Source organism: Symphalangus syndactylus, chromosome 19 (genome assembly GCF_028878055.3).
Source record: "Symphalangus syndactylus isolate Jambi chromosome 19, NHGRI_mSymSyn1-v2.1_pri, whole genome shotgun sequence".
Classification (NCBI taxonomy): Eukaryota; Metazoa; Chordata; class Mammalia; order Primates; family Hylobatidae; genus Symphalangus; species Symphalangus syndactylus.
Genome location: NC_072434.2, coordinates 10,460,895 through 10,475,509, shown reverse-complemented (window position 1 = coordinate 10,475,509; position 14,615 = coordinate 10,460,895). Strand labels below are relative to the sequence as shown.

Below are 14,615 nucleotides of genomic sequence, written 5' to 3'. Positions count from 1 at the left end.
TGCTATTTGTCATCTAGATTGTATTATAAACAACATGATTACATAAATCTTTGTGCCCATTTTAAATTTTTTTAGGCTACATTACCAAAGTGTGTTTTTAAAATTTTAACAATAATGTTATTCTTCTGAACATTATCATCCTGAGTAGATACTTATTGATAATAACAATAATAATTTATTTCATCAAATCTAAATGCTACTGATTGTAGAGGCACCATTGTTTACCATTGTTTTATGACCATTAAGAAAGAAAAAACTGCCAGTTATACTATGAAATACCACTGAATCTAAATGAAATATACTATATCAATTTCAGAGATGTTAAAATAGGGGAGGAAATGCATCTTAGAATCAGCGAAATACCAGTACATAATCTATTTCCTCTTTCCAATACATGTCGGCAATTCTTGAATCAAACTGTCATGTAGCCTGTGAGGTAGGCAGCCAAGCAGCAGAGCAGTGACCTTTTACAAGCATTCACCTAAGCAACAAACCAAAGGACAGTTAATCCATTAGTCAGGCAGGTTACCAAGTGTTCACTGTTTGCAGACTGCTTCATGTACTAGGAGCTAGGGACTTCAATTGTAAATACCCCAGGGTTCTTTTCAAGAGCAGCACAGATTTACAATCAACATTGCAGCCACACCTCCCTCCCAGCCCTCATCCCCACCTAAAAAGAAAAAAAAAAAAGGAGCCCATCAGTTGTTTTCACCAACTCATTTTCTTCTGTTTTAGCTATAGTCTCCAAGGATCTGCTTCCCTTCAGGGTCATGTTTGACATGGTGTCTGCTGTCTTGTTTCAGGTACGGAATGAGCCCTGGAACATTTCTATTTCAGCCGAATATATTGCCCAGGTGAAAGGGATCTCAGTGGAAGAAGTTATAGAAGTGACAACACAGAATGCGGTAAAACTGTTTCCTAAGCTCCAACACTTGCTCTAGAAATAGCTTCAAAACCATCCATTACAAAATCCAATCAACTGCAGGGGGCAGCATTTGAAAAATAGAAATGTTCTGATGAAGAATCTGAACTGAAGAAGCTGTTCTATAGGGTTACAGAAGATTGTAATTATACAGAAATATTTCTCTTAGAAATAAAACTGGCATTGGATCCTGAAACCCTGGGTTCTGATTCTAGCCTTGTGCTGCTTTTCAATTAGCTGAGTTCTGGCAGGATGTTGGGAAAATACTGCTGCTTCTTACATTGCCCTTTTATATAAAGCCACCACCTGAACTGAAACCATTGCTGCTGGGAAGGGTGGCTCCCACAGGAAGAGTAGAAGCACTACTGTGATGAGGATGGAGTAAGCTAAAGTATACCTTTTTTTTTTTTATGGAATTTTGCTGTTGTTGCCCAGGCTGAAGTGCAATGGCACGATCTTGGCTCACCGCAACCTCCACTTCCCAGGTTCTAGCAAGCCTCCTCCCTCAGCTTCCCAAGTAGCTGGGATTACAGGTATGTGCCACCACCCCCAGCTAATTTTCTATTTTTAGTAGAGACAGGGTTTCTCCATGTTGGTCAGGCTGGTCTCAAACTCCCGACCTCAGGTGATCCGCCCGCCTCGGCCTCCCAAAGTGCTGGGATTACAGGCGTGAGCCACCGCACTGGCCTAAAGTGTGATCTTACCACCTATTTTTCTTCCCATAGGAGTTAGCCAGTGAAGGGAGAATGTCTGGTTTTCTATGCTATCAGAAATCTCTTTTCTAGGTTTGTAAAATTGAACTTTTAGTACTTCGAATTATTTCTCTTTAAGATAAAAATGCGTAAGATTTTTACACTGATCTTAAATTTTTGACTTATGAGGCCAATGGTTTAAACAATCGTTATTAAATACCAAGCCCAAAAGTTTAGTTAATACGCCAATTTTAAGTTCTGGTCTGAATTTTGTCAACATATTTAGAATGTAAATGGCATTATTAAAAATGCATCTGATTTCTCTGTGAACAGTAATATTTCGTATTTTTAAGTTTAAAAATGTTAGTGTAAGCCAGGCACAATGGCATTCACCTGTAGTGCCAGCCACTCAGGAGGCTGAGATGGGAGACCTTTTAAGCCCGAGTTTGAGTCAGGCCTGGGCAACGTAGTGAGATGTGAGTACCTATCTCTAAAAAAATAAATAAATAAAAATCTCAAAAAAATTAAAAGTCTCAGGTGTAAAAACAGTTCTGTAGATAGATGGTAGTGATGGTAGCACATCAATGTGAAGGTATTTAATGCCACTGAACTGTACACTTATAAAGAATTAAGATAATAAATTTTATGTTATGTGTATTTACTACATTTTTTTAAAAATCTTATATGTAGTTTAACAGGTGTGGTCAATATCAAAACTTAGGTATTTAATCTTGTTAAATTATATAAGCAGCAAATGCTGGAAAAAGTACCTGTCATAGAAAAAAATAAACTTCCTAAATCAAAGTGATTTTATGAAATGATCTTCAATAAATATTTTGAAATGAATTCATTTATGGAAGAATCAAAACTAGGTCAGATTGTCCAAACCAGACTAAGAAACTGAATAGGGTATTTTATGAGGTGTTTTTTTTTTTTTTTTTTTTTTTTTTTTTGAGACGGAGTCTTGCTGTGTCACCCAGGCTGGAGTGCAGTGGCACGATCTCGGCTCACTGCAAGCTCCGCCTCCCGGGTTCAGGCCATTCTCCTGCCTCAGCCTCCCGAGGAGCTGGGACTACAGGCGCCCGCCAACACGCCCGGCTAATTTTTTTTGTATTTTTAGTAGAGACAGGGTTTCACCGTGTTAGCCAGGATGGTCTCGATCTCCTGACCTCGTGATCCGCCCGCCTCGGCCTCCCAAAGTGCTGGGATTACAGGCTTGAGCCACCGCGCCCGGCCATTTTATGAGGTATTTAATGACTCATCAGCACCATTATAAATGAAATTCCTACATTTAACAGGAGATTATATTAAAACCAGACTTTTAAGCTCTCTTCCAACTCTGTATTTCTTTTCCCTATTTCCTACCTCCTGTACACATACCCTTGTCAGACTCTTACCGTTAAATCATTTAAGGTTCAAGTTAAATTACTTCATCTTGCCTCATCACCCCAGCCAAACATGATCTTTGCTCTCTAAATTGTTTAGGCATTTTCTTCATGTATTCATCCATTTGTTTGTTTCAGTTATTAAGCCCCTCCTATAGGCTGCCCACTAGTCTAGGTTCCTAGGTTACAAAGATGAATAAGATACGATCTTTGCCCTCAGTTCACAGTTTAATCAAGGAGATAGCCAAGTGGACAAATAATTTCATAGCAATGTGAGAAGTGCTATTGTTAGAGGAACCCCTGCTTACCAGGCCTCTGGTTTAATAAAACATGACTAGAGGCCGGGCACAACGGCTCACACTGTAATCCCAGCACTTTGGGAGGCTCAGACAGGTGGATTACTTGAGGTCAGGAGTTCAAGACCAGTCTGGCTAACATGGCAAATCCACATCTCTACTAAAATACAAAAAAATCATTCAGGCATGGTGGAACACACCTGTGATCCTAGCTGCTCAGGAGGCTGAGACACAAGAATCACTTGAACCCAGGAGGCTGAAGTGGCAGTGAGCCGAGATCGCACCACTGCACTCCAGCCTGGGTGACAGAGCAAGACTCTGTCCCCACCCCCCCACAGAAAAGAAAACATGACTAGAGTGACCCCATCTTAAAGTGAGTAGCTAGGCACTCACAAGACGGTTATAATATTAATACTTATGGTCTGAAAATAGCCATAAGTATCATAATTACAAAATATTCACACCTATAATCCTAGCCCTTTGTGAGGCCGAGGCATGTGGATCACTTGAGGCCAGGAGCTTGAGACCAGCCTGGCTCACATGGCAAAACCCCATCTCTACTAAAATATTAATATTTTAAAAAGCTGGGTGTGGTGGCACATGCCTGTAATCCCAGCTACTCAGGAGGCTGAGGCATGAAAGTCACTTGAACCTGGGAGGTGGCAGTTGCAGTGAGCCAAGATGGCGCCACTGCATTCCAGCATGAGCAACAGTGAGACTCTGTCTCAAAAAAAAAAAAAAAAAATTATGGTCATGCAGGACATCTCCCACTATGCCTGCAGAATGTCCAGATGTCCTGAGTGCAGCCCACTTCACTCAAAGATGACATTAATGAGTAGGCTTAGTTTGAAGGATTAATGTCATTATAACACCAATAGCCTTGACCTTTAGTGAGCATATCTGCACATTCCAAGTTTAATCATAGCTCCTTATAGTGTCTTCTAAGTAGAGACACTACCCCAGGACACTGTGTTCCTCCTGCTTTCTGAGGACTCGCTACTCTCTAACAGGGTAGTTCCAATAAACTTGCTTCCTTCACTGTGCTCTGTGACTCCCCTCCAATTCTTCCCTGTGCTAGACCCAAGGACTGGCTCTTGGAGTCTCTTTTCCAGCAACACTATAGTAATGTAGAACAAAGTACTATAAACCAGTTCATTGACACTTTCACATATTCCTTTTGACTATAGCTACCTGTGTATGTGTTTTCCATCTTTAGAAATTGCAAGCCTTTTGAGAACAAACCAATTTTGGTTTGTTTTTCCATCTTCTACATAGTCTGAAACAAGGCCTGCAATGTGATATGCTCTCAAATTTTTTTTTTTTTTTTTTTTTGAGACAGAGTCTCACTCTGTCACCCAGGCTGGAGGGCAATGGTGCAATCTCGGCTCACTGCAACCTCTGCTTCCCGAGTTCAAGCGATTCCCCTGCCTCAGCCTCCCGAGTGGCTGCAATTACAGGTGCCCGCCACCACAACCAGCTAATTTTTTTGTATTTTTTATAGAGACGGGGTTTCACCATGTTATCCAGGCTGGTCTCGAACTCCTGACCTCGTGATCTGCCCTCCTCGGCCTCCCAAAGTGCTGGGATTACAGGTATGAGCCACTGCGCCTAGCCTCAAATATTTTTAAATAAGTGAATGGAGGCAGTAAGTCTTAAACTGACTGCAATAGAGAAAAATATTTATCTTTCAATCTGCAATAGATATTGGATATTACATACCTTTCCACATTCTTTTTTAAATGAGTCCCACTCTGTCGCCCAGGCTGGAGTGCAGTGGCACGATCGCGGCTCACTGCAACCTCCACCTCCTGGGTTCAAGTGATTCTCTTGCCCCAGCCTCCTGAGTAGCTGGGATTACAGGCACCCGCCACCACACCTGGCTTATTTTTTGTATTTTTAGTGGAGATAGTGTTTCGCCATGTTGACCAGGCAGGTCTTGAACTCCTGATCTCAGGTGATCCACCTGCCTCAGCCTCCCAAAGTGCTGAGATTACAAGTGTGAGCCACCGAGCCCAGCCTCCTTTCCACAGTTTTTTGAGTAACATATTTTTCTCCTTTAACTTATAAATCTACTCAATACCATCCAGAGATTTCCTAATGTTGAACCATTCTGAAAAACAGGAATAAACTCTTTTGGCCTGGAACAAGTCTTTCTGCATTCTATAGGAACACCCTCTCCCCTCAACTGAAAGGCAAAAAGGGATCTGCCGCCTCCCTCCCCACACTGCCCCAGCACATGGTGACCTTCCTTACTAAAGGAAATGGTTCATATTCTAGCTCCTTTTTTTTCTTTTCTTTCTTTCTTTTTTTTTTTTAATGTTTTTTTTAGGTTAGAGCAGAAGTTTAATAAGCAAAAGAAAGAAAGCTGTCTGGATGACAGAGGGGTCCCAGAAAGATGGGTTGCCCTCTTATTCTAGCTCTTGTCTTTATTTGGGTAAGAATCAGATGAAATTGTATTATTCTTTAAAGAATTGTTATCAGCTCTTTTCTTTCATTGTTTTGTAACTAAGAGTTCATTTAATCACTTTGCTGCCTGCTCTTTATCTCTGGTTCACTATTTTCCTGCCGTAATCCCCTCCGTACTTTGCTGTTGCGCATTTCCTTCCCCTCTCCAAGCCTGCCTTCTAAACTAAAGGTAAACAGGAGTCCTGTTTTTGCATGGTGAAGCTGCACTCATACTTCAGAGTTTAATTTCTTGCTTTTGCCCTTTCTTGCCCTTTTGTGCTTTTGACCGAATACTTCAAAGCAGCATATGTAAATTTTCATTTCATTTATAGGACCTGACTAACTTAGAAAGGGTTTCCAGAGACTGTTTTATGCTTGTTAGAGCTTAGCTTTTCAAGCATAGGCAAATCTCACCGTCCTTTACAAATTATGACAAAGTCAGTACTGATAATTACAGAGTCGGTCAAAAAGATAAAATGGAAAGAGATGAGATAATTTGAAGATTACCAGTGCTACAAGTTTAAACATAGGACTCTAAGCAAAAATATCCTAATAGGACCTCCTGAAACCCTTCCTCTTTGGCTAATTCTGAAACACACATATCTCCAAAAAAGATGACTTCTTTGGTGAGCATTCCTGTAATTCATGAAAATCTGTAGCATTTATGCCTTAGGTATTAAAAATGGTGCAAATAACTTCTCATTTCTCAGTTTAGTAGTTTAAGTTATACATATTGAGGCTAGGCACAGTGGCTCACGCCTGTAATCCCAGCACTTTGGGAGGCTGAGGCAGGTGGATCTCTTGAGGTCAGGAGTTCGAGACCAGCCTGGCCAACACGGCGAAACCCTGCCTCTACTAAAAACACAAAAATTAGCTGGTAGTGGTGGCATGCGCCTGTGGTCCCAGCTACTCAAGAGGCTGAAGGAGGAGAATCACTTCAACCCAGGAGGTGGAGGTTGCAGTGAGCTGAGATTGTGCCACTGCACTCCAGCCTGGGCAACAAGGTGAGATTCAGTCTCAAAAAAAAGTTGTACATGTTGAGAACCTTGCCTAGTATGTAAGAACAGAAAGTGTTAAGAGCCTAATGTGTGTACCAGACTTTTCTGTGGATTACTTCTGAGGCCCAAGTAATTTAACTAAATTGTATAAATTCTCACGGCTAATGTGTGATACATTTAGAACTATAATACCCTGACTTCCATCCCAGCACTGTTTTCCAGATATCAAATGCCTCCCAGTCTGCCATCTACACGAGCTTAAGTGACATCCTTCACAGGCCATCCTTAGAGTATTGCAAATCAGGAACTCTGAATTGGGGGGCTGGCCTCTGAGTGTAAAGCAATAACTGAGGGAAGCATTAGGGAGGGAGAAGGGATCTTGCGGTTCACATAGATGGACATTAGACAGGTTTGTTGTTTTTGTTTTGTTTTGTTTTTGGTCATCCCATATGTGAGTTCCCTTTGTGTGGGGAATGCCTCACCTTATTAAGCGAACCTGCTTCCCACTATAGAAGTTAAAACTGCTGGCTGGGCGCGGTGGCTCACGCTTGTAATCCCAGCACTTTGGGAGGCCGAGGCGGGCGGATCACGAGGTCAGGAGATCGAGACCACGGTGAAACCCCATCTCTACTAAAAAATACAAAAAAATTAGCCGGGCGCGGTGGCGGGCGCCTGTAGTCCCAGCTACTCGGAGAGGCTGAGGCAGGAGAATGGCGTGAACCCGGGAGGCGGAGCTTGCAGTGAGCCGAGATTGCGCCACTGCACTCCAGCCTGGGCGACAGAGCGAGACTCCGTCTCAAAAAAAAAAAAAAAAAACAAAAAAAAAACTGCCAAGCAATCACTTTCCATCCTCTCTTGCAACCAGGACACTGATTTTAAAAAGCCAGGACTGAGCTTACTCCATGCTCACAAGTGTGGGTAGTATGACAGGGATTTTAATGGCAACATTCTGAGCCTAGCTTGCAGAAGTTGGCAGTGTTAGCCACACAGTCTATGCCCAGTGTCTGTGGCAGCGGAGTCTCTATGGTTCTTGTACACTGGTGTGAGTTTGTTTTGTCATCCCTCCTCGAAATTTTACGAACTATTCAATATCCTTCAGTAAATACCTTTTCTGCTTAAATTAGCCAAATTTGGCTGGGCACAGTGGCTTGTGCCTATAATCCCAGCACTTTGGGGGGCCAAGGCGGGAGGATCACTTGAACCTAGGAGTTCAAGACCAGCCTGAGCAACATAGGGAGACTCGGTCTCTACAAAACATTTAAAAACTCGCCAGGCATGGTGGTGCATGCCTGTGTTCCCAGCTACTTGAGAGGCTGAGGTAGAAGGATCGTTTGGGCCCAGGAGGTCAAGGCTACAGTGAGCCATGATTGTGTCACTGTACTCGAGCTTGGGTGACAGAGCAAGATTCTGTTAAAAATAATAATAATAATAATAATAATAATAATAATAATAATAAATTAGCCAAATTTTGTTTCTGATGCTTGCCTTTTTTTTTTTTTCTTGAGACAGAGTCTTTCTCTGTCACCCATGCTGGAGTGCACTGGTGCGATCTTGGCTTACTGCAACCTCCACCTCCTGGGTTCGAGCAATTCTCCTGCCTCAGCCTCCTGAGTAGTTGGGATTACAGGTGCCCACCACCATGCCCAGCTAATTGTTGTGTTTTTAGTAGAGACGGGGCTTCTCCATGTTGGTCAGGCTGATCTCGAACACCTGGCCTCAGGTGATCCACCCGCCTCGGCCTCCCAAAGTGCTGGGATTACAAGTGTGAGCCACCACGCCCAGTCATGATGCTTGCATTTTTTAAGAACCCTGTTTAATGAGAAAATCAATACCCTGAAGTAGCTGTCATCAAGAGACCCTTAGGAAAACAGGAAAGAAGAGAGGGAAATCTGGGATTGGTTATATAGCCTCCATAGGTCTCCAGGCAGCAAAATTCCAATTAATTTAAAGGATGAGGCACTGGAAGGCTATGGAAGATGCTGATCAAACTTGTAAAAGCATTTTAAGTTCTTATGGCAAGAAGGATATGTGTATTGACTTGGGGGCAACCAAGGGATACACTACAATGAACATTTTTTAATATTTTGGGTCTACTTTTCATATAATAAAGTGAGAAAGCCCTCATTTTATGAGGCAGAACCCATCTTCCACCCTAGAGACTGAAAATACCAAATATTTACTTTCCCAGTGTTCCTCACTATTATGGCAAATACATGACTTAAGTTCCACCAATCAGAGGTAGACAGCCCAGATTTTGAGTCAGAAGCCAGGAATATAAAGAAACCAACTGCATGTGACTTTGTGCTGGTGTGGGAAGTGGCAGCTGTGTCCATTTTCAGAGGCAGTGGTGGCACTGATCCTAGTAGCTGTATCCAGTGTCCCAAGGCAGTGAGTCTTCATGGACCAGCCTTGTGACCTGATTTGGGGCACTGTTTCTAGCTCTATAACCTACATACCTGGTTTTTGGCCGTCTTGGAGATTATGTGAGCTACCTAATATATTTAATAAATTTGTATGCTTAAATTAGTCAAGGTTGGTTTCTGTTTCTTGAAACTAAACTCTGACTGATAGAGAAGGCAATCAGTCCACAAAACTCCACCATTCCCAAGACCAAAACTTACCTTCCTCTCTTTCACTCCCATCTGTCATGTATTTTGAGGCTTCTTTCCTGATTTTAAAATGTTAGGATAGGCAATAAGAACTTTGAATTTTCCAGGAATTGCTTAACCTCAACCCCAGAGATGGTCTTGAGCCATTAAACCCTTGGGGGTAGTTACGCCTTGCATTTCATCAATAGCCACAATGCACTGTTTATGTAATACTCCTGTCATTATAAAAAGCCCTTTTGTTGAGGCCAGGAGTGGTGGCTCATGCCTGTAATCCCAGCACTTTGGGAGGCTAAGGCGGGAGGATCACTTGAGGTAAGAGTTCCAGACCAGCCTGGCCAAATGGTGAAACCCATCTCTACTAAAAATACAAAAGGTAGCCAGGCATGGTGGGTGTGCCTGTACTCCCAGCTACTCGGGAGGCTGAGGCACGAGAACCACTTGAATCCGGGAGGCGGGGGTTGAAGTAAGATGAGATCGAGCCACTGTACCCCAGCCTGGGTGACTGAGCAAGACTGTTTAAAAAAAAAAAAAAAAAAAAAACTCAGAAGAAAAGTCAGGAGTCGGGAATTAATTTGACCAGAAAGAATACACCCGTTGGAATCAAACAAAGGATCGAGTCTGTGAAATTGTAGCCCAAACACCACACAAAACAAGTCCTAGGGGAACTTCTCCCCAATCCCCAAAGGTCACAAGAGATCTCCAATAACCCCATTTCCCAAGGTTCCCCTCTGGATTTGAGGTGTGTCACACAGCTACCTCTATCACCACAACAAAGCTTGTCAATGTAATACTGTCACCAAACAGAAATGTACTGGACTGACGAACACATATTATCAGGGAAGTCCATTTTAACAGGGGCCTTCTGAAATCAGTACCTTCCTATAGAAGGACTCTACATGCAAATATCATTAGAATCTGCTTCCTCTCACTTTCTTATCTGGGACCCAAATGGAACCATTTATTATTGATATAAGTTAGGAAGCCTAAAAACGATCACTGAAATATCTAGTTCCCTGTCTGTGCTAGGGCGGCACGTGGTCCACGCCAAGCAATAGAGATGCTCAGGCTGTGCCCTCAGGGACCAGATGGGAGACAGCAGCACCTGCGGGGACAGAGAAGCTCTTTGGGACAAGCTCTTTGGGAAGTGGAGCATTCATGATGTGCATGCAGATCAATGACATTTCCCTGCAGGATTACGTTACAGTTAAGTATGCCAAGCACCTGCCTCACAGTGCAGGGCAGTATGCCGCCAAATGCTTCCACAAAGCTCAGCGCCCCACTGTGGATTGCCTCACTCACTCCATGATGACGCACGGCCGCAACAACTGCAAGAAGCTCGTGACCTTGCGCGTCGCCAAGCATGCCTTCGAGACCATTCACCTGCTCACAGGAGAGGGCTCTCTGCAGGTCCTGGTGAGTGCCATCATCAACAGTGGTCCCTGGGAGGACTCCACATGCTTTGGGCGAGCTGAGCCTGGACCATGAGATGACAGGCTGTGGAAGTGTCCCCACTGTGCTGTGTGAATCAGGCCATCTGGCCGCTGTGCACAGGTGCTCATGAGGCCCTTTGGGGCAGCCCCATGAAAAGAAAAGAAGAGAGGAGAGGAGAGGAGAGGAGAGGGAAAGAGAGAGAGAAGGAAGAGAGAGAGAGAGAAAGAAAAAGAAAGAAAGAAAGGGGCCAGGCGCGGTGGCTCACGCTTGTAATCCCAGCACTTTGGGAGGCCGAGGCAGGCGGATCACGAGGTCAGGAGATCGAGACCACGGTGAAACCCCGTCTCTACTACAAATACAAAAAAATTAGCCGGGCGTGGTGGCGAGCGCCTGTAGTCCCAGCTACTCGGAGAGGCTGAGGCAGGAGAATGGCGTGAACCCGGGAGGCGGAGCTTGCAGTGAGCCGAGATTGCGCCACTGCATTCCAGCCTGGGCGACAGAGCGAGACTCCGCCTCAAAAAAAAAAAAAAAAAAAAAGAAAGACAGAAAAGAAAGAGACAAGAAAGAAAAGAAAGAGAGAGAAAGAAAGAGAAAGAAAGATCTGAAACTGTTAATAAAATAGCAATTTGGTTTTTTAGGTGTGGGGTTTTTTTTTGTTTTTTTTTTTTTTGAGATGGGGTCTCACTCCACAGAGCGACAATCCAGGCTGGAATGCGGTGGCGCCATCTTGGCTCACTGCAACCTCTGCCTCCCTGGCCCAAGCCATCCTCCCACCTCAGCCTCCCAAGTAGCTGGGACCACAGGCACGAGCCACCATGCCTGGCTAATTTTTGTATTTTTGGTAGAGACAGGGTTTCACCATGTTACCCAGGCTGGTCTTGAGCTCCTGTGCTCCAGCTATCATCCCACCTCAGCCTCCCAAAGTGCTGGGATTACAGGCATGAGCCATTGCGGCCACGCACAAAATTTGTTTTTTTATTTAAATATTATTAATTTATGTTAGGGACGGGGTCTCACTGTGTTGCCCAAGCTTGTCTTGAACTCCCGGCCTCAAGCAATCCTCCAGCCTCGGCCTCCCAAAGTGCTGGAATTACAGGCATGAGCCACCACACCTAGCCACAAATAGCAAATTTCTTACAATTCCTCCAGAATGCCAGTCAGCCTTGCTCTTTACTAAATTTCCCAGAAGCCTACCAAGGCCTACCATGGATTTCCTGAGCCACGTGGTAGAGCTGAGGATAATGGGTTTCATGTGGGGCCCCCTCTACTCCTCTCTGGTTCTCAAGGGCACGGGTAAGGCCAGAGTCCATCCACCCCAGTGGAATTCAGAGAGTGGGGAATTGGGAATCACGAGCATTGGCCTGAGTCTTTCAGATGCCAGAGAATCCCCCAGTATAAGGTAAAGGGTTATTTTGGGGGATAGCTTCTGTGATGGTTAATTTGATGTGTCAACTTTGTGAGGCTACATTACTCAGCTAGTTGGTTAAACATTATTCTAGATGTTTCTGTGAAGGTATATTGTAAATTAGATTAACGTTTAAATCAGTGGACTGTGAGTGAAGCACGTTACCCTCTGTAAAGTGGGTTGGCTTCATCCAATCAGTCGAAGGCCTTAGAAATTGAAAAAGACTGACCTCCCCTAGCAAGAAGGAATTCCGCCAGCAGACTGCCTTTGGGCTTTGCAGGAAACCAGGGCAGAAAAGGAGGAAAGTGTCTGTGATTTAGTGCTACTGAGGAAACCCATGCATTGACAGATATGAAACACTCCTGGGATGGGGTAGAGAGCATGTGGACTTTCTGCCATATCAGGTAAGGTCAGAGTCCCAACAGATATATTGTCTTGTGACTTTTGAGTTTCTGATTTTAGCCTGAGACTGTTGTAGGGTGTATAGAGGAGGATAAAGTAGAAAATGCCTAAGGTGGTGTTAGAAATGCAAAATGCTTGTTCCCCAGTGCCACAAAGAAATAGCACTCCAACATAAATTTAATTTTCTCAGCAGGGCAATTTTTACTTTCTGCAGAAAGGGTGCCCCTCACAGATGGAACAATGGCAAGAACACAACTGGACAGGGGAAGGGAAGGAGTTCTTATTCCTGATGCAGGTAGCCGCTACTGCTGTGTCGTTCCCCTGTTGGCTAAGGTTGGACAGCGCAGTCTAAGCTAATTCCGATTGGCTATTTTAAAAAGATCAGGAGTACAAGCCGGAGTGGCAGGGTGAGTAGTTTGGTGGGAAAGATGGTTAGGAACAGGTAACTAAAGGTGACTTAGGTCAGAGTGGATGACCAGGCGTGACTCAGGTCAGAGGACGTGACTGGAATGAGTCAGGATGAAGCAGGTGACCAGGGGAACAGATATGAACTACTAATTGGGACTGGTGGGAAAGTTGTTTACTGAAACTAGAGGCAAGGGGGTGAAGAGAACCAGGAAGTTAAACTTTAAAGTGGAAAATCAAAGAATAAGAGAGTTGAACATACTAACATACTCGGCCAGGCGTGGTGGCTCATGCCTGTAATCCCAGCTATTGGGAGGCTGAGGTGGGTGGATCACTTGCGATCAGGAGTTCAAAACCAGCCTGAGCAATATGGTGAAACCCTGTCTCTACTAAAAATACAAAAATTAGCCAGGTGTGTTGGCACATGCCTGTAATCCCAGCTACTCAGGAGGCTAAGGCAGGAGAATTGCATGAACCCAGGAGAAGGAGGTTGCAGTGAGCCAAGATCGCACCACTGCACTCCAACCTGGGTGACAAAGCTAGACTCCATCTCAAAAAAAAAAAAAAAAAACACGCCAGGCACAGTGGCTCATTCCTGTAATCCCGGCACTTTGGGAGGCCGAGGTGGGTGGATCATGAGGTCAGGAGATTGAGACCATCCTGGCTAACACGGTGAAACCCTGTCTCTACTAAAAATACAAAAAAAAAAAAAAAAAAAATTAGCTGGGCATGGTGGCGGGTGCCTGTAGTCCCAGCTACTTGGGAGGCTGAGGCAGAAGAATGGCATGAACCCGGGAGGTGGAGCTGGCAGTGAGCTGAGATCACGCCACTGCACTCTAGCCTGGGTGACAGAGCGAGACTCTGTCTCAAAACAAACAAACAAAACATGCTAACATACTGATTCTTTGAAGAGAAACTTGGGGTTCACTATAAATTTAACAGTGGGATCAGGAGTGAGGCAAGATTTCGAGAAGGAGGTGGTGTCAAATTAAATCTTGCACAAATCGAAGTTAGGTAGAGAGGAGGTAACAGAATGAGGCAAGTTCAGAGAGTCACAAGTAGTTCCATAAAACCAGAGGCACATAGGGGAGGAGGGTGGATAGGGTTAGGAGACAGCTAAGGTTAGAGAATGTGTTAATTGTACTGTCCAGCTGGGTGTGGTGGCTCACGTCTGTAATCCCAGCACTTTGGGAAGCTGAGGTGGGAGGATTGCTTGAAGCCAGGAGTTTGAAACCAGCCTGGTCAACATAGCGAAAGTAAAAAAATTAGCTGGGCATGGTGGTGCACACCTGTCTTCCCAGCTACTTAGGAGGCTGAGGTGGGACAATTGCTTGAGCAGGAGAAGTTGAGGCTGCATTGAGCCATGATCACCCCACAGCACTCCAGCCTGGGCAACAGAGTGAGACCCTGTCTCAAAAAGAAAAAGAAGAAAAAGAAATGTACCGTCCATACCCTGACACTCCTTTACCAAAGCCTATGTGTTTATTTCCTATTATTCATCCTAGCTAGAGCCAAAGAAATAATACTGTATTTGATAGTCTTTATTTGAGCTTCTGAATGTGGGGAGATAATTATCTACAGGACTTCCATGTTTCTGCACATCTAGGGAGCAGAGGCACTGACAA

At 44.2% G+C, this 14,615-nt stretch overlaps 1 protein-coding gene across 5 annotated transcripts in view; it reads left to right on the top strand.

Annotated features, from left to right (window-relative positions):
- The window catches only part of TATDN3 (TatD DNase domain containing 3), a 66,040-nt gene that overhangs the window by 23,230 nt on the left and 28,195 nt on the right, over positions 1 to 14,615 (top strand). For 4 of the 5 annotated variants that reach the window (XM_055233621.2, XM_055233625.2, XM_055233624.2 and 1 more), the window contains one exon: positions 804 to 2,422. In XM_055233621.2, coding sequence (XP_055089596.1) covers positions 804 to 941 — 138 coding nt within the window. In that variant the 3' untranslated portion in view covers positions 942 to 2,422. Of the gene's footprint in view, positions 1 to 735; positions 2,423 to 10,373; positions 10,761 to 14,615 lie in introns of those variants that run through there. The other variant, XM_063613181.1, reaches the window with a different exon arrangement.